This window comes from Prionailurus viverrinus, chromosome B2, assembly GCF_022837055.1.
Source record: "Prionailurus viverrinus isolate Anna chromosome B2, UM_Priviv_1.0, whole genome shotgun sequence".
Classification (NCBI taxonomy): Eukaryota; Metazoa; Chordata; class Mammalia; order Carnivora; family Felidae; genus Prionailurus; species Prionailurus viverrinus.
Genome location: NC_062565.1, coordinates 119287623 through 119307516, shown reverse-complemented (window position 1 = coordinate 119307516; position 19894 = coordinate 119287623). Strand labels below are relative to the sequence as shown.

The 19894-nt window shown below is 39.3% G+C and overlaps 1 protein-coding gene across 3 annotated transcripts in view; it reads right to left on the bottom strand.

Moving 5' to 3' along the window:
• The window catches only part of ENPP3 (ectonucleotide pyrophosphatase/phosphodiesterase 3), an 80330-nt gene that overhangs the window by 56502 nt on the left and 3934 nt on the right, over positions 1–19894 (bottom strand). The window contains exons 1-6 of one of the 3 annotated variants that reach the window (XM_047859053.1): positions 18642–18961; positions 15022–15097; positions 9361–9483; positions 7501–7626; positions 4457–4517; positions 2624–2721 (exon numbers count right to left, since the gene is read on the bottom strand). In XM_047859053.1, coding sequence (XP_047715009.1) covers positions 2624–2721; positions 4457–4517; positions 7501–7626; positions 9361–9483; positions 15022–15097; positions 18642–18719 — 562 coding nt within the window. In that variant the 5' untranslated portion in view covers positions 18720–18961. Of the gene's footprint in view, positions 1–2623; positions 2722–4456; positions 4518–5329; positions 5400–7500; positions 7627–9360; positions 9484–15021; positions 15098–18641; positions 18962–19894 lie in introns of those variants that run through there. The other 2 variants (XM_047859054.1, XM_047859055.1) reach the window with 2 other exon arrangements.

Genomic DNA, 19894 nt, shown 5'->3' with positions numbered 1-19894 from the left:
GAAATAAGCCTGTTACAGAAAGACAAATACAAGTAATTCCACTTATATGAGATCTAAAAGAGTCAAGGTCTTAAAACAAAGAATAGAATGGTGATTTCCAGGGTCTGTGGGGAGGAAAAAAATGGAGAGTTGCTAATCAATGGGTATAAAATTTCATTTACGCAAGATGAATAAATTCTAGAGATCTGCTATACAACATTGGGCCTATAGATAACAATATTTCATTATACACTTAAAAGGCTGTTAAGTGGTTATATCTCCTAAGTATTTTTACCACAATAAAATTAAAAAGAAGAAAGAAAGAGGAAGAGGGGGAGGAGGAAGAGGCAGCAGACAGCAAACGGCATCTGCTGTGGAGAAGTTAAGAATTCTATTGTTTGTGAAAGTAAACTTTGCTAACTAACTCTGATCTTCAAAAATCTACAAATGTTGCCTGTCAGATACACCTGTTACCACTAGTCTTAATCAATCCCCAATTTCCTACCTAACTTTCCAGGAAGCCTGACTTGTGGTGCAAGTCGAATTACTTCCATCTCACCTGACAGTCTGCTGTTCTTGGGCCTGACCCTTTTTTTTTCTGTCCCCACCCACACTAAGACAAGATAATGACCTTGTCCTCTCACTAGAGTTGAGTCTGAGTCCTTTTAAGTCACCAATATGACTCACTGTGTTGTGGTATTAGTTCATGCTCACCTTCCCAGACTGCTGTCACCCAACTCAGGCAGCTTCTTGGGATACTGGAGATGGCGTTCTAAACTTCCTTAAAGTGATGTCTGTTGTCACACACCTCACCTCAAGCCTACTTTTCCCAGGAAGTCCTAATCCTAAGTCTCATTCACATCTATTCTTAATCAGGCCTCCTGGAAACTAACAGCCCATTTTGCCTTGGTAGACCTAGTTAGTGATGTCTACACATTAAATAATCAAATGTTGTCTCCATGACTTAAAAAATACATATTAAACTTTAAAAAGGGAACATTCTCAATGGCCCAATGTTTCATTGGTGTCATTTCCAACCCTGAGTGGGATGAGCAAATCAAATAATTCCCCTTCAGAAGGGGTTCGGTTCAGCCTGGCTAGCTAAATTCCCTTTTGGATACAGAATTGGATATCCCGATTGTCAAGGAAAATTCAGATAAGGAAATACAAACTGGGAAGTGTTAATCAACTTTCCAGGCCAAAGTAACTCAGCAGTCAAATGACAAATCCTGAATTTGAAGCTAATTCGGTCAGAGCCCCAAACTCTCAATGTCTTTGCTGTAGTTCTGCCTCAGGGAATAAGAAAAAAGCTGAAGAGACAAAGTACCTTGTGTTGTAGGGGGAAGCAGTTCATCTCTCTAGAGTCATGGAATTTTAGAGCTGGAATTAACAGTAGAATTCCATAAAGTTAATCCTCTCATTTTACAAATGAAGAAACGAAGACCCAGATGAGGTAATTGACTTACTCAGGCTCAAACAGCTCTTTTTTAATAATTTGGAGAAAAATAAAAACAGGATTCCAGTAAAATTGTGATAAACTTTGAGAACCTTAGAGGCAAAAGAAGGCCTAGTGGAAGGGGGAAGAAAGAAAGGAATTGTCAGGCAGTGAAGAATACAGACTCTGGAACCAACCCTCTGGTTCCAACCATGCTCTGATATACTTCTTGGCTCTGTATCCATAGGTACCTAATTTCTCCTTATTAATAACTTTATAAAACTGTATGAAGGCCAAGTGTCCTAAAAAGAAGCGTCACAGGGGCGCCTGGGTGGCGCAGTCGGTTAAGCGTCCGACTTCAGCCAGGTCACGATCTCACGGTCTGTGAGTTCGAGCCCTGCGTCGGGCTCTGGGCTGATGGCTCAGAGCCTGGAGCCTGTTTCCGATTCTGTGTCTCCCTCTCTCTCTGCCCCTCCCCCGTTCATGCTCTGTCTCTCTCTGTCCCAAAAAAATAAATAAACGTTGAAAAAAAAATTAAAAAAAAAATAATAAAAAAAAAAGAAGTGTCACATCCTGATAAAGATGATAACAGAAACAATAATTACAATCACAGCTTAAAACCATTCAGTGTGTACCACATATACATTCTCACAGTATTTGCATCAGGTAGGAAGTGACCATTTTACAACTGGAGAGAAAGAGCGCCAATAGGTGAGATAAGTTTGCCCAAGGTCTCACAGCTAATAAGCGGTGAAGCCAGGTTCCAGGCAGTTTCATTCCAGAACCAGAGAGAGATACTAGACTTTTTGCCTTCTGGAGCGTATGATGTGCTGACTCTGCTCTGCCATTCAGACTCCTTCAGGATCATGTCCTTGCTGGTCATATTCTTGTTGCTAAGACCCAGAACCCAAGTCTGACAAACACGACTTTTGAGACATTATATGTGAACAGATTTCCATAGGATGAAGTTATATTCAAATACAAAATGAATCACAAACAAACAAACAAAAAGATGAGCATGCTTCAAAAAAGACGAGGAGCCAAAAGTATGAAACTAGGTATCCTGAGTGGTGAAGTCCTCAGGATCTCCAGAGGTCCTGGGAGAAGACAAACTACTAATATGGAAGGTCAGAAAGAAAGGTGCACATCTACAGGATAGCTAACTAGGTGTCCTCATCGTTTGTGTGCCTGTGGTTGTGGAGGACTTACTCAGTTTATGAATATTAGGTAGGAGAGTATCCCAGGTCTGCAAATATTCAGCTCTAAATCCATCCATGGAAAACAAAATAACTGGTGGCAATTCAAATCTGAAAGTGGAAAACAGAATTAGTACATGTTTTTATTGTAAAAGAAAAACAAAAACAAAGACGTCTGTACTACTTACAATTCTCCAAATTAGAAAATCCTTAGAAAGCACATTAAGACAATTATCATGTTTTTCTTCTTTCCCTTTTTAAAGATTTATTTTTTGATGTTATTTATTTTGAGAAAGAAAGAGAGAGAGCATGAGTGGAGGAGGGATGGAAAGAGAGGGAGAGAGAGAAAATCCTAAGCAGGATCCGCACTGATGATGATGTTGACTTAATTCTCACATGAAATCTTCTGAACTTGGCATTATTATTGTTACTACTACTACTACTACTTTAAATTTTTTAATGTTTATTTTTTGAAAGAGACAGAGAGAGAGAGACAGAGGCAGAGACAGAGACGGAACGCGAGTGAGGGAGGGAGACAGAGAATCCCAAGCAGGCTCCAGGCTCTGAGCTGTCAGCACACAGCCTGATGCAGAGCTCAAACCCACAAACTGTGAGATCATGACCTGAGCCAAAGTTGGACGCTTAACTGACTGAGTCACTCAGGCGCCCCTCTACTACAATTTTATAGATGAAGTTCAGAGAAGTGACTAGTGCAGAGTCTCAGGGGCAAGACCAGGAGTCAAACTCAAGTATCCTTTTTATTCTAAATTCTTGGCTCTTCCTCCTGGATGCTGCTGAACTGGGCAACTGGATCTGAGGACTGGGGTAAACCAAAGTGGCATGGTACAAAAACAGACATTATCCACACACTTTTTTTTATATATAAAATAATGCTATCTAAAAATGACTGCACTAACTCTTCCTATAGCCAGGTATTCCTTTTTTCTTCTACCTCATCATCTTCCTCCCACTGCTTGGGCCAGAATGAAGTAGGGGACGGGCATAAGGGGCCACTGGAGAAGAAATCCATCCTGACTGGGACATGATGTGGGCATGTTTCCAGGATTGGGAAAAGTCCAGTAGCAGCCACCACAAATGTGTGGAGGAGATGCATAGGAGGGGTCAGCGAGGGGTTCTACCTCACATGTTCATCACGCATGTACACATAACGAGTCCTCCTCATCCTTCAAGGTCTACCTTTCCTTGTGAGGCCTTCCATGGGCAAACTTCTTCCCCTTCCCTCAGTAAGTATAAATTCGAGGTACTGGGATGTGAATAGAGAAGAGTTCTGGCTGGAGTAATTCAGATCTAAATTCCAGTCCTGATCATAGGACCTTGGGAATGTCAGTATGTAATAGTTCAACAAATCTTTTTTTTTTAATTAATTAATTAATTTATTTATTTAAAAAATTTTTTTAACGTTTATTTATTTTTGAGACAGAGAGAGAGACAGAGCATGAACGGGGGAGGGGCAGAGAGAGAGGGAGACACAGAATCTGAAGCAGGTTCCAGGCTCTGAGCCATCAGCCCAGAGCCCGACACGGGGCTCGAACTCATGGACCATGAGATGGTGACCTGAGCTGAAGTCGGCTGCTTAACCGACTGAGCCACCCAGGCACCCCTAAACAAATCTTTTTAAGTCATTGTTGTAAGACATGAATCTAAAAAAATTAATTTAAAAATGCTTTGTAGACAAAACTCTGAGTTTGAAGTCAGAAGAACCCTCATCGTTTCTTAACTTTATTGTTTTGAAATATAAATATAGTGGAGGAAATTCCACCCTGTGTCTCAACTACATTCCATGTGCCATCTGTTAAAGGAGAATAAAAACTGCCCTTATTCTCACCCTTCTGGACACTGAGACGGCTGGGCTGTGCCACACTCTTCTTTCACCCATGGGGTTTCTCCTAAAAAAATGTAAGATCAAAATCTTTAGACAACTACACCATAAAAAAAAGAACAAATGTTCAATGACCTTGATCTTTCCAAACTACTTAGTTCATGTTATTCCAATGACTTAATTCTACCGGAACATGTTAAGTGTTATTCCACACGGTGAAAAGGTCAGTGTGTCCAGATATTTGCACAGATCGAATATCAAGAAGTTCATCTTTACCAAGAAAAACAAAGGAGATTCATTTAACTGGAAAGGGACAATTAGAAAAAATGAGTTTAACAAATACAGATATACCATCTAAAGAAAGGAGGAAAGAAATCATGGTGGGGGGTGGGGGTTGGGGGGTGGGCAGAAGCAGCCAATGAGAGTAATTGATATCAACTGGGAAAACCTGAACAAAGATCTTAACTAAAAAAATTTGACTTCATAAATGTTTCTGTTTATAGAACATTCCAGCTGATTAATGAAGTAGAAATGATAGTGCATAAATGTCATCACTTGCACCCCTTGATGGATATACGCAAGATCATCAATGGCTAACATCCCAGAAAAGGTGACAAGCAGTCAAGATGTGCCTCTTGATGGAAGTAATACCACCATCTACGGAGTATACTTGCAAAATAAATAAATAAATAAATAGCACTTGAATCTGAACAGTCGTCTGATTCTGATTGCAACTACCAATTTTCAGGAAATGAGATGACAAACTGCTTAAGTTACAGGGGATGCAGTCTACAAAGCTCAGACTGGAAAACTGTAGAACAAATGGCCCTTTTACTCCAACATGTAAATTGCAAGGGGAAAAAAAGAAAGAGAACCTACTTTTAAAGGACTTGAAATACATCAGCCACTTGTAATGTATGGAATCTATTTGGATCCTACTTCAGACAATCTTTCTAAAAAATGTTACGAAACAAGCAGAAAAATCAGAACAGTGGATATTTGATGACAACAAACAACAATTGATATTTTTAGATCTATTAATGGTATTATAATTTTGTTGAATACTTACATTTTTTAGATATGTCCTGAAAATATTTACAGATGAATATTAACTCTAGGATTTACTTAGAAATAATCTAACATTTAGGGAGAAAAGCTGGGGTGAATAAAATTACATTTTTTTTTAAGAAAAACAAAATCCAAAACTTGAAGATAAGCAAAAGGAGGAGTGATCACCAAACTTCATTTTAATGTCATTCTGGGAATTATCTAAAATGGACGTTATCTAATCAAATGGATTATCTAATTACCTAGGAATGTATACCTTTATTTAGCTTATTCTTTACCATTTATTTTACTTCACAGTAACAATAGCAGTTAATTGGTAGAAAAGTGATAGCAACACAACTGATTCTCATCTGATAGCAAAGAAATTTTCCTGTAGAAATGCAAATCATTTCTATCCCACCAAAAGTTACAGCACTTTTTACCTCATCCTAACATTCTTTCCATACTATATATACTTAGTCTCTTTCATTCTCTTTTAGCCAACTGAACATTCCAGTTGGTTATCTCATGAGTGAGCTAATTACTCTTTGACATGTTCACGTTACATTTATATGAGAGTTGTGTTTTTATCTTTTGAAAATTATACTTTGTCAAGATGAGACAAGACTGGCCATTAGTTGGTAATTGCTGGGGCTAGGTGCTGGACCATACTATTCTCTTCTGTACATGTGTTAGAAGTTTATCATAAAATCTTTAAAATTCTAAATTTAAAATGTAAGAGTAACTGGCTGGTTTCTTCCAAAATTATTCAAATGCCTTCAAGCTACTGCTTAAAGATTTAATTTTGGCAAAAATCATGTAACCTCTTTAAACAAAATGTTGAATCCTTACAGTAAGAACACATTTACATTTATTTTGAAAAATAAGCTGAAATGATGAAATTAACTCCATCAAAGTGCCCAGTTAGTGGTGGTAGTAAACTTCTACACTGCTAAACAATTATTTTTGTATCTATTAAGTTTGAACAATATTGTGCAAGGAATTCAGCAGGAAATTTTACCATATGACCTGAGGATCAGTCTCGAGATAAAAAGTTAAAAGTTATATATTTGGGGTAAAAGCTGGGAAAATATAGAGGTCAGAGGCAGTGTGGTCAGTGAACTTCTAGAAAGAAGCAAGCAAGAAATTATGCTTGCCTTCGTGAATGTAGCCGAATTTTTAATGATACAATACTAAATGTCAAGCAATAATTATTTGAAAAAGAAGTTACCATTTTAGGCTTTTATTTTTCTTTTTTGATAGCTCTTTTTAGTTGGTTTTCAATTACATTTTGTAATAAAAACTGATTCATCCATTAGTGCAAAACCTATTTTCTACTAAGAGATGACAGTTAATGTTTCTTCTATAACATCTTCCTCCTATTCCTCTTATTGGGTGTGGCATTATGAAAAAAAGGTTGATAGCTTGAAGCAATTTTGTTGCTGTGTGTTTATGCTCATTTTTCATAAATTTCATTAGGTGTTCAGAGGGATTGGTAATTTAAAAAAAAATCTACAGTATCTCACTTAGAGCTGGAATCAGGAGTTGAACCTGTATCCTAATCAGGCTCTGCATTAACTCTCTCACGGTCCTTAATCAGTAATTTAACCAGTCAGGACACAGCTGTTTCAACAGTAACATTGGTTTAACAGACTGACACACAAGCCAGATATTCTCTTTCCTCATGTTTTAACTTTAGGATCTGCCATCTGGTGTCTCAAACCACAAGTATTTCTATCATAGTCATTGGACTAGAGAAACCTTGCCTTCCCAAGAAATACAGAACTTTCATCTTTCTCTTCTTTTCTGTAGTCCCTATGTTATGAGCTCCCTCTCTCTACAGCACACAAGCCGCATTTCTTCCCACGGTAAACACACTGGCCATTTCTTCTACGTGGAGTAGCTCAAGATTCTCTGACTCGTTTTCGTTTATGCAGCCTAGACCAGTCAGCTCTGGGGTCACCGAACCCGCGGAGGCAAATGGTTCAATCTCCTCTGCTTACCTTGACAGACACTGTTATAGTCAGCACAGCAGTCTTTCCTCTGCAGACAATCATCTGAACAAGAGCAGAGGCTGGAATCTAGTCTGGTCTCCCCACAACGAAATCTATTGCATGTCCATATTCGAGCTGTAAAATCACACAGTTCGGTTGCCCGCATTTAACTTCTTGTAAGTATCCAACATCAAACATGAATTCCATGCGTTTATCCCTGTATTACTGGGCAAAGTCTTGGCTTATCGCACTAATAAATGAGAATATGTAAGACAAAGAAGGGGCTATCCACCGCTTTTCTCCATTTGGCACGGGTGCAGTCTTTCAAGCAGCAGCTCTGATCCACCTAGCAGGTACACCTCTGAGTTTGGAGAAACTCTGAACACTGGCTCTGTCCCCACCCAAAAGTAGGAGTTCCCAACAGCGATGAACCGTTATGCCTGATTGTTGCCACCCAAGAGCAGTTTTGTCTAAGGACAGGCAGCAAGGAAGAGGCAGTGACAACAGAAGTAGCAGGAACATGGTCAGGTGGGTAAGGATGTAGGGAGGTCAGGGCACCTCGCAGCTGAGGGTGACAGAACTGGTTGGATGAGCCTCCGCCATGCCCTTGCTGTTCTCCCAGGCTGTGTGCTCAGTTATGACATCAGTGTAAATAAACATCTGTGCTAAAAACAGCAAGAGGCTGCACCGCCGTTGTTTCCTAGTGCCACCTGCCAGTGTCTAAAATCAACATCAGCCCTGTGCGGAGACAAATGCATTGAACAGGTAACTGCCGTGTGCTTCCATTGTGCACAAAGTTCTTCATTGCCCTTCACTTATTATTTACTTAGAACATACTGGGAAAGGTTTAGTAAAGGGAATACACATCTTATCTACAGTACGTTATCCCTTCCCTCTTGTCCTTTTCAGAAAGCGTAATCTGAGGAGTTCTGTTATTCTAGTCTTACTCTCCTTGAATCACTAGCCACCCCCGTACACACATGCCGTCGCTGGTTTCTTAAAAAATTAAACATTGTGAATGGTCTCTTCTCCCCAGAGAATAGTGTTTTTCAAGTTGCGTTCTGTGGAGCACTGGCATCAGAATCACCAAGAATCACCAGCTTTCCAAGTGAATCTTATGCATCCTAAAATCTGAGAGCCACTGCCAATGAAACTAAATAAGATGATTAACTTGAGTCATAGTGAAACTCCATTGTGACATCTGTACTCCATGCAACATACACAGCATCTTGTCTGCTAGAGACTAGTACTCCTCAACCTCAATCAAATCAAGTGTGAACTCTATGTTTAGTACTGTAAAGGGGGGAATGGTAATCATAGATCCCATACACAAGCTGTTATGAGTTAAATAATGTCCCCACAAAATGTTGGAGTCCTAGCCCCCAATGTCATGAATGTGACCTTGCTTAGAAAAAGATCTCTGTAGACACTCAAGTTAAAATGAGGTCCTTAGTGTGGGCCCTATCCAGTGCGACTGGTATTTTTATAAAAAGGGGAAAGTTGGACATGAACTCACACACACAAGGAAGACTGCAAAGACACAAGAGAACTCTCCGTGAAGACGGAGGCAGAGTTTGGGGTTACGCTATCACAAACCAACAACTGCCAGTGACTGCCAGCAACCCACCAGCTAGGAGAGGGGCAAGGGACAGATTCTCCCTCATAGCCCTTAGAAAGAACCAACCTTCAAAACAGCTATATCCTGGCTTTCTAGCCTCTGGGACTGCGAGAAAATGAATTTCTGTGGGTTAAGTCTCCCCCTCCCCAGTTTCTGTGTGATGGCGGCCCTAGAAAACTAATACACATCGGACGTGCATTCGTGAAAGCACAACCAACATGTTACAATGAACTTATCCTCAGAGTCCATACTTGATTTCACACAGGTGTCTTCAAAATCCCAGCAACAGTCACCCCGCTGTTTACATTCCATATCACACCGGCAGCTCTCCAGTCCTCTGAATGAAGAATCAAAGCATTTCTTCCTGCAACTTCCTGCAGAGTGGAGGAAATGAGAAAAACAGTGCTTAGGAGTTATCTGGTATCTCAGAGCTAGATGAAGCACACAGAAGAGGTACCTAGTGCAGACCTGTGACCTCTGTAGGTCAAACAGGTATTTTGTTATTGCGCTGTATGATTCATCAGTGCAAAGTGATAAATAATAAGTGATTTTCCCCTAGGACTCCAGAGAGGTCCCAGACTCAGAAATACAAGGCACCATTAGGTGAAGGTAGGGGGGACAGGCAGAGGCTAAATGTAGTGGAATTGGGTGAAAGTCTGGAGCCGGAACAGCAACTATCCATCCCACTCTGTCTTCACATTGAAGGCTCATAATCTGGAGAAATTTAGGAAAAGTAGCTTTCCTCACAGAGGCAGACACAGAGGATAGCTACGAGGAGAAAAGAGGAACATGCCATATTCACAAACGTGAACAGATGGTTACCAGACATTTGAGGATGGCAAGATAATATCCAACATAAAAACATAGACCAAAACAAATAAGAAGAGAAAGAAAGAAAGAAAGAAAGAAAGAGAGAAAGAAAGAAAAGGAAAAAGAAAAGCTTGATTGAAAAGGAAACAATGCAAGGAACGGAAGAGTTAAACACAAATATACACACGCACAGCTAATGGTGAGATCCTGTGAAGAGACAACATTGTATCCATGAAATAAGAAAGAAAGCTATAATTTAAAAAAGAGAAATAACATCCTGGGAATAAAAACATGAGAGATAAAAACATAAGAGCGGTAATGAAAAATTCAGTAGAGGGGTTGTGGTAGGCAGAATCATGGTTCCCAACATGATTTGTTCCCCTAATCCCCAAGACTGAATATGCTATGCTGTTTTACACAGCAAAGAGACATTGCAGATGTAATTAAGGCTATTACTTAGTTGACCTTAAAACAGGAATGTGGTACCTAAAAGTGAAAACAAAGAAAGTGGAGATGATATTATTAAAGAATTCACATTATAAAATTCACCAGAACTGAAAAGCTTAAATTATCACATCAGCATTTCGCAGGGCAAAACTCACACCAAGAGGTCAACAGGAATAAAGTGATCTTGAAAGCTCACGGAGAAAAATCATAAGCAATCTGTAAAAGATCACAAGTCAGAATGGTATCAAATTTCTTAAAAGCAATACTGGAACCTAGAAGATACGAAAGCAATGTCTTCATTTTTTTTTTAAAGGAAAATTATGTTCATCTCAGAATTCAGTATCTAGCCAAACCATTAACTGTTAAGTTAGGATGATGAAGATATCTTTATATAGGTAAGAACTCAAGTTAAATCTCATATGCATCCTATTTTAGGAAACTACTAAAGATGTTCTTTAGCAAAATGAGGAAGTAACACAAAGAGATCCAAAAACTATGAGATCCAACACAGTGGAGAGTCTAGGAAAATAACCACCATAGGTATATGAGAGCAAACTAAGAGAGCAAACAACACAGATCAGAGCAGCAGGACAGAGGAACAAAAATTAAAATAAAAGATATCACTCTATACCTAACTTTACACTGCCAAAAATGAGAGAGCCAGAGAATGCCAAGAGTTGGTGGGGATACATGGTAAAGACAGAGTAGGTTGTAGCAGCCATTCTAGGAAGCAATCTGGGGCTACTCAACTGAGTTAAAATACAAACCCTAATTATGAGGGAGCTTGGGGCAAGCTGAAGGCAAAATATAGGTTGGTACACACACACACACACCCAGGTGGAATATGTGTGATATTCCTCGGACACTCCTGGCTACCCAAGAACAAAGGAAAGGGGTTTAAGTGCTTGCCATGGTAATACGGGAAATTAAAGCAAATGAAAAATTAAATTCCCTTACTGCCTACAGCCCATTGACAAGTCCTTGAGACAGGCAGAGTGACCTCCCTCTAGGAGCTCAGCTGTTGGATAACGCTTTGCTAGGGGCAAAAAGGAATCTCGGCATAACGTTATCCCAACCTTGAGGATCCCGTAAGTCTGCTTCCTTTATCCCAACTGCCCCAAGATATATGCTGGCAATCATACTCCAAGCTTATGGCCCCCCGATATACATCTAAAGGGTCTCATGACTGAGGTTTTATTAAATGGTAATAAATGGCATTTCCCTAGTAACAGCTAGCCCCTCAAGGTCCTGGAAACCCTGCTGCCAAAATTCCTTAGAGACTTACTCTATCCTTGACCTTCTCCCAATCTGAGGGTATGTAAGGAGTTACTGGTCAGGACCCCAGTGAAGTTCTTCCTGCCCATGGGTCCTATCCCCATGCTTTAATAAAATCACCTTTTTGCACCAAAGACATCTTCAAGAATTCTTTCTTGGCCATCAGCTCCAGACCCCACAAACCCTCCATCACCCCAAAATTTCATCACTAAGACCCAGGAATTCTATCCCTGGTAGATGATGAAGCAATCTCACACAAGTCCATAAGGAACCTGCAGGATATATGTGGTGTAAAGGAACTAAAGTCAGTCAGGCACCGGGGGGGAGGGCATAGGTTAAATAGTACATTAGATACATGCTAAAGAGTATTAAGTAGTAAGTAGATAGATGCATAAGAATAGATGCATGATAACAATGTAGATCGATCTTAAGAAACATCCAGTGAAAAAGTAACCAAAAAAGTGTTATACCATTTATATAAGAGGCCTTTACATTTTTATATTCACTCACCTGCTTTGAAACATTTTCTGCACATGGTTTCTAGGAAACAACAATCACCTGGCTTTCCTCCCACATTCCTGACAAATTCTTCCTAGGCTTCATCTGTGGGTTTTTTCCCCCACTGCATGTTCCCAATTCTGTAAGGTTAGTGTGTTCCGGTCACATTGCTTTAAGTCCCACGTATGATGCTGATAACCGCCTCACTGTATGTCCATCTAGAACTTCCCTTCAAAAGACAGCCTCATATATCCAACTGCCTTCGTGGTTTTTCCTCTTGGACATCTAGTAGATATTTCAAATTTAACATGTCCAAAAATGATCTCCCGATTATACTCCCCAAACCAGCTTCTTCTACAGTGTTTCTCATCTCAGTTAGGGAATTTCTGTATTTCCAGCTGTTCCTATCAAAAATCTTGAGGTCATTCTTCTCTCCTTCTCTGTATCCATTCTGTCAATAAAATCTATCTACCACATCAAAGATATCCAGGACCTAAACATGTCTCACCAGTTACAATCACTGCTGTAGTTCAAGACATAAAACTTGTATGGATTATGGCAATAATTTCCTAAGTGGTGTCCCCACGTCTCCTCGTTTCACTCTGCCATTTATTCAAACACAGTAGCCTGAATGAGTGTACCGAAAGCAAACCACAGCATGTCATTTCTCTGCTCCAATCACTTCCCAGCACTCTCAGAATGAAAGCCTCTGGCCATATTCAATCTATCAGCCTCACTGATTTGGCTTCTCTTCAGTCCTTTGGTCCATCTCATTTTATGACCAACCTCCTTCTTGTCCTCTTAGTTCGAACTCACTGATCTTGTTACTTGTTAAATGAACTTGCCAGGCAAGCTCCTGCCTTAAGTCTTTGCACTTGTTTTTTTTCCTCTTGCCTGGAATGTCCCTCCACAAATATCCCTGTTTCTCCCTTACTTCTTCAGCTCTTTACAAAAGTTATTCCACATACACCCCCAATCCTACCCCAACTCAATATTTTATAATCCCCTTTTCAGTTTTACTTACTCCCTAGCAATTTATCATATATATATATGACTTATTTATTTTTTTATTGTCTCCCTTCCATGCTAGAATGTAAACTCTTTGAAGTTTCCCAGTAATTAGAATAGTACCTAGCACACAGTCAATGTTCAATTATTGAAGAGTAAGTAAAAAGCATGTGCACATAAAAGAACACATTTTTTAATGTTTTATTTATTTTTGATAGAGAGAGAGAGAGAGACAGAGAGACAGAGCATGAGTGGGGGAGGAGCAGAGAGAGAGGGAGACACAGAACCTGAAGGAGGCTCCAGGCTCTGAGCTGTCAGCACAGAGCCCAACACGGGGCTCGAACTCACGGACCGCGAGCTCATGACCTGAGCCGAAGTCGGATGCTCAACCGACTGAGCCACCTAGGCGCCCCAAAAGAACACATTTATAAGAATACATACAAACTCAAACCAGAAGAACTACTTTTAAAATTCACACTGCCTATGAAAAGCAGGTTAACTGGAATGGAGAATGGTGAAAATGGTCCAGGGTTGGGGATTAGGAATCAGTGGTAAAAGAATGAGGAGGTGAATATTTCAAGAGCGCTGGCAAAGGAGGGGCTGGAGTTAAATACCAAAGTCCTGGAGGGGGTGGTGCCACATGAGGGTTGACAGACGGAGAAAAAAGGACAAGAATAAGGAACAATGACAATGGGAAGCCAGCCAGTAAGTGCAATAAAATAAGGAAGTGAGAGAAACAGTCAAAATAATCAGAGATTTTGTTCAGAGATTAGTATGTGCCTCTTGCAATTAATTTACGTGATGCAAGGATAAGAGAACCAAGAAGTGATGTACTTCTGTGCACACTTACATCAGAATACCACTACTAAAGTGGCCCAGCAACACTTGTTAGATCTAGGCCTAGGGCTCTGTAGTTCAGAAACACAACCTGTAGCTCTGTATTATAATTCAGAAACACAACAGCCAAGTGACTCAAAAAAGATAGTAATTTTCCAGGTAAGGTCCACCTTTTCAGTTCTGCCATGTTCCCATGCTATCCTGGGAGCACTGAGTGTTTGTTAATTTTTAAGTGAAAACATAACTGAAAAATTGTTTATCAGTCTCACCAAGAGTCTCCCTAATGAAGAAGCAAAAAGACCTTCCCCAAGGGAGTCAAACTAAAAGTTAATCGGCCAAATTAAAAAGGAGAACAAATGATCTCATGTCCGACCTCCTACTTCCCCTTAATAAAAGTACCAAAACAATACGTAACAAGACTTAGACAATGCTTGTAAATGATTTATTTATTGTTCATATTGACCAGATATTGCAAAAAAAAAGATGTATTTTGATATGTTGCAGCATCTTTCTCCTATTTTTTCTTTGCTTCTCAGGAGGAAAAATAAAGAAACATGAAGCTTTTAGTCTGCACTACATTTCAAGAATGTGTCATTGCCTAGCCAAGAAATAGTGAGATTTCAAGAAGAAAGTGATACCTTCTCCCAGGAGGTCCTGGAGGGGAGTAACCAAGACTTTTGAGGCCAAGTTTATCAGCAGGTAGGAATGACTAGAGTAGATGCGGAGACAGAAGGAGCCTTTGATCCAGTTATCAAATACTCTATGAAGGTGAGAACAAATGAGGGGAAAATACAGGAATCATATGACTCTCAAAGGAGTAAGGGGTGGGGGTAAAAGAGTGAAGTCCAGAAATGACATTGGATAATGCTAACCACAGATGTGGGCTCCCGATAAGTGCGGTGTGGGAGAAGAAGAAACCTTGGATGAGACTGCTCCACGCAAGACAGAGGGTCTCGAGAGAGGGGACAAGTTTCAACGGTAAAGGTGAGGAGAAAGGAGGAATCAGGAAATGTGTTGAGAAAACACTGAGGGGTTACCTTGCTCCTCTTGTCGCCTGAGTCCAAGCCCCAGGCCCAGTCCAAGTGACACAATCACCAACAAAGCAAGGAGAACCTATATTTAAAATAAGGAAAAGTGACCTTTACAATTTTTAAAAAATGTACAAAGGTGCAAAGACCCCGCCCTCCGTCAGTGAATCTAAAGCCACACAGCAAGCTAGTTATTCATAACACCAGATCCAACAGTGACAGGGGAACGTACAGTTTTAAAGGCCTGAAAATAAGAAAGCTCTGGGAACAAGTTTAAAATAGTATTTACTACAGATCTTTAAATTCCAATGTATGAGTCCTGGTTAGTGTAACCCCAGATTGAGTTAAAGTATGGATGAAACTACGAGGGCCATTTACCGTTGCCCACTTCTCCTTCTTAACTAGGTACCTGTTTGGAGATGATTTATCTAAGAGCATTCCTGAGTTGTGAAATCGTTAACTACCTCATTCCTAGGGAGCAGGGGTTTCCCTCCCAGCTCTGTCCTAGGGAGGGGATGAGAATAGTTAATACGTGTGAAAATAGAGCATTCAAATAATTAACTGGCAAATGATCGCTTTGATCTCTAGCACAGACAACGATGTGGAAGCTCTGTGACCAAAGATTGTGTGTGTCACTCATTATCACTACTGCTGACAAGGCTCTTCAGTGTAGTGGACTTTATGCAATGACTAGAATTAAACTGTGATATAATTGCAGAGAATTATTCCCACTCACCTTTTTCCCCACCCAGTAAGTCCAATGATAAGCATGCTGGATGACAGAGCTTGAAAAATATATATTGCCATAGAATATGAACACAACAGACACATGAATTACTTAGGAATGTATTTTACAACTCCAATAACCTTTGTTATAGCTTTTTAAAAAATCACTTTCATAAAAAACACAATAACAAAATTTGCTTCATAATACTGTAAACCACTGATTTTGTTTTCACTCTGAAAATCAACTGGAAAATTAACATATCTCACTTTAGAACAGCAGTGGATTCAGGGACTGGGAAAATATGTGAAAATACTATGTAAACAATTCTTTTTTTAAATATTTTATTTTAAGTAATCTCTATACCCAACGTGGGGCTCAAACTCACAACCCCGAGATCGAGAGTCACATGCTCTATGGACTGAGCCACCCAGGCATCCCCTATGAAAACAATTCTTACATAAAGTCTGAAACTTAGCCCAAGTTTCAGTGACCTTCCAGCATTCAGTGGAAAGAATGGAGAGGGAAAAAGTGAACATAAATAGTTACTAAATAGCATCACTAGCACTGAGTCCCTTATTATGATGCTAAAAAGCCACACGTGCGTGACCAGGACTAGGAATACAAAGCAGGGAAACACTGGGATATAGTCCTATGGTAAACCTCATAGATTTACAAAATCTATGTAAATCATAGATTTAAAAATTGGTATATTTTGGTTTACATCTTATCATTAGTCCTTTTACCATTCAAACTTGATGGGAAAATAAACAGCATCTAGCTGTCCCTAGGATGCTCTAGAACTTTTTCCTGTTAAATCTTAGTGTCTGTTTCCTCACGACTCGACTTGTTCTGTGTATTTTTGGCTTGCTCTCACATTATTCTGTAAATTCCCTGAGAAGAAGCTTCATTTTTTAAAAATTTTGTTTAAAGGGGCAGAGAGAGGGGGACAGAGGATCTGACAGGCTGACAGCAGTGAGCCAATGTGGAGCTCCAACTCACAAACCATGAGATCATGACCTGAGCTGAAGTCGGACACTCAACCGACTGAGCCACTGAGGTGTCCCAAAGAAGCTTCATTTTTAATCTCCTATAATCACTTCCTCTAAATGAGTAATTCTGAGTTAGCTTCTCGATATTTAGGTGCATATGCATCTTAAACTATTTATGCTAGCTACAAAATGGACAGGGGAGAACTCGGACTCCAAAAATCACCAAGAAGCCAACATTTGGCTTTAGAAAGCCGTATAAAGAGTGCCAGCAACACAGTAGATACATCTAAAGTTTCTTGAATGAAACCTATGTTAAAATTTGGAAACAGGGTATTTCTGAAACTACAATTTTAAAATACTGAGCTTCTAGGGGCCCCTGGGTGGCTCAGTCAGTTAAGTGCCCGACTTCGGGTCAGGTCATGATCTCGCGGTTTGTGAGGTCGAGCCCCGTGTCGGGCTCTATGCTGACAGCTCGAAGCCTGGATCCTGCTTCGGATTCTGTGTCTCCCTCTCTCTCTGTCCCTCCCCTGCTCATGCTCTCTCTCTGTCTCTCTCTTTCAATAATAAATAAGTTTAAAAAAAATTAAAATACTGAGCTTCTATTATACATACTAGTAAACCACTGGAAGGATAGAAAGAAGGAACATAAGTGATGCACAAAATTTTGTTTTCAAGGAGTTTATAATTTCTTTAATTTATAGATGGAATAAATCTAATAAATGGCATAAGAGCTAAAAGAGCACTCTAAAGTTCCCAGAAGGATAATGACTAAATAGAGTATCTTGACAGTTTACTTTGTTATAGCTCCTGGGCTCAATGCTCACACACATTGTTTCATTTACTTCTAGAAACAATGCTTGAGTGACAGAATGGTGGTGACATTACCTAAGGCAAGGAACTTAGGAGAAAAATGCAGCAGGATAGGTGTGAGAAATTATGCAACTGTTTTTGGCTGGAGTTACTGGATGAGAGCCAGCAAGCAGGCATTTGAAGTCTTGTGCCAGAAACTCAGCAAGAAGTCAGACCTACCGGTCTACTTGAAATTCTTGGTTGAGAATATGACTTTTACAACCATGAAAAGATGAGATTGCCTAAAGGAAAGATATTTAGACAAGGTTTGGTGGAATGCTATGTGCAAGAAAGAAGAAAGTCAGCCAAGAATGCAGATAAAGAGAGAAGTCATAAAAATGGGGATATCAATGCCATCGCGGAAGCATGGGGAGAGAATAATTCAAGATGAGAACAGAACAATATCCACATATTGTTGTTATGGAGACACAGCAGGAGGACAGAGGAGAAGGAAAGATTTTCAAGGAGATGACTTCAGGAGAGTGAAAACAAGCAAGGGAACAGGGAATGAACGGGTGAGTGGTGAGAAAACCGGGGCAGTGGATGGAGCTCCCCTTCCCCAAACATTTGAGAGAGTAATCAAATCAAGGAAAGCTTTATTTTTCAGAACAGGGAAGATCTTAACATATAAAAAAAAAAAGCAAAGAGAAAAAAGGTAAAAGAGACCGTCTTTAGGAGTAAAGAAAACTAGATAAAAGCAACAGTCCAACAAAGAATATGACATACAGTGATCTTTGATTTTTTACACTGTGGTCTTAAAAATATTCACGCAATAAAATGGTGATTTGGGATGGGATTATAATCGTGCTAAAATCAATGCTGCAAAGTGTTTTGCCACAAGATGCCAACTTTTTAGGATGGATCAGATATTAACTCGTTATTCAAATTTCTTAGGCAAAATGGTATTCAAAATATTAACGTGGCATTGGAGCTGTCACAAGGGCCAAAGTGAATGCAATCACTTAAAACTTTACACTCAAAAAGCAACACCAATGTAAATGGGGAGTCATACACTTAACATTTATCACAAAGCTACAAAGACTGAAATTAAAAGCTGTACTTACAATACAAATTATTTTATACGTCCTAACAGTGCTCCTCTTGACAGGTTCTTCCATTGACAGAGTCTGCGTAGACTCCATTAGCCGTATAAACCTGTTTTACTAGAAGACAGTAGTACTCCTTCCTTTTCTAGTCCAGCAAAGAGAAACTGAATGAGTTACACAGCTGTGAGTAACTTCAATGTTTTGGAAGGTCACAGCTCGTTAATGATTGGACAATCAAAAGGGAGGAAAAAGGCTGTAATGACAATAGTGTCATGAGATGAAAGTCCTCTTCCAGGACATTGTAGACAAATACTACATATTAATAAAAGTATATGTAACAATAATAATAATCAAATTTTAATACAATTTGATCATTTGTTTTCTTCAAAAATAACCCAAAACAAATGGTTTTGTTATAGAAATTCCAGGGAGTTTCTACATTTGTAATACACTTCATTTCACAGTTGAAAGTCAACATACTAAAAATGTGCTTTAACCATATAGGAATCCCATAACTCTGTTCAATTTATATAAAGTACTTAATCATAAAAGAATTATGTCTTCTGTTTTAAAGGGTTCACAGTTTGAAATGTTTTCAGACGTATTATCTCATATCAAACTTAACAACATCCCTTATAAACATTTTATTCCTATTTTGTAGTTGAGTCAAATAAAGGTCTGATTATTCAAAGTCAGGTCTGTGACTTACTTGTCCCAAGTCACATATTTACTAGATTCCAGAAGTAGAACTGAAACCCAAGTCTTCTACTCCCCAAATTCAAGTTAACTTTCACTGAGCAATTAAACTCGCTCTTTTCTTCTTTACATAGACCAGAGCATCCTCATACATGCACTTCATGCTGAGAAGGGGAGTACAGGTTTATGATGAAACAAATAAATTAACAGCAATGTAGCCAGAGAGTTATGGTAAATGGTGGGCATAAACTCTTCCAGCTTAAATGACCCTAAGGCAGTAATTCTCAAAATGTGATTCCCTGGAACACTAGTCCTATGAAAACCTCCTTGGTTACATAAAGCTTTAGAACTCTTTTCTAATGTAAAGATTATTAAAAAAAAAATCCTGTAGGCTCAGTATAGTCTTTGGAAAACACTAAACTATTACAATCTTAAAAGCAGTGAAAAGAAATAGGAAAAGAATCTATCCCAATATACAATGACTTATAAATATGAATATTATTTCTGAAAGTCATGTCAAAATCCCTTTTTCTACTATTGGAGCCCATGCCCTTAAGGAAAACTGCAGAATAAGA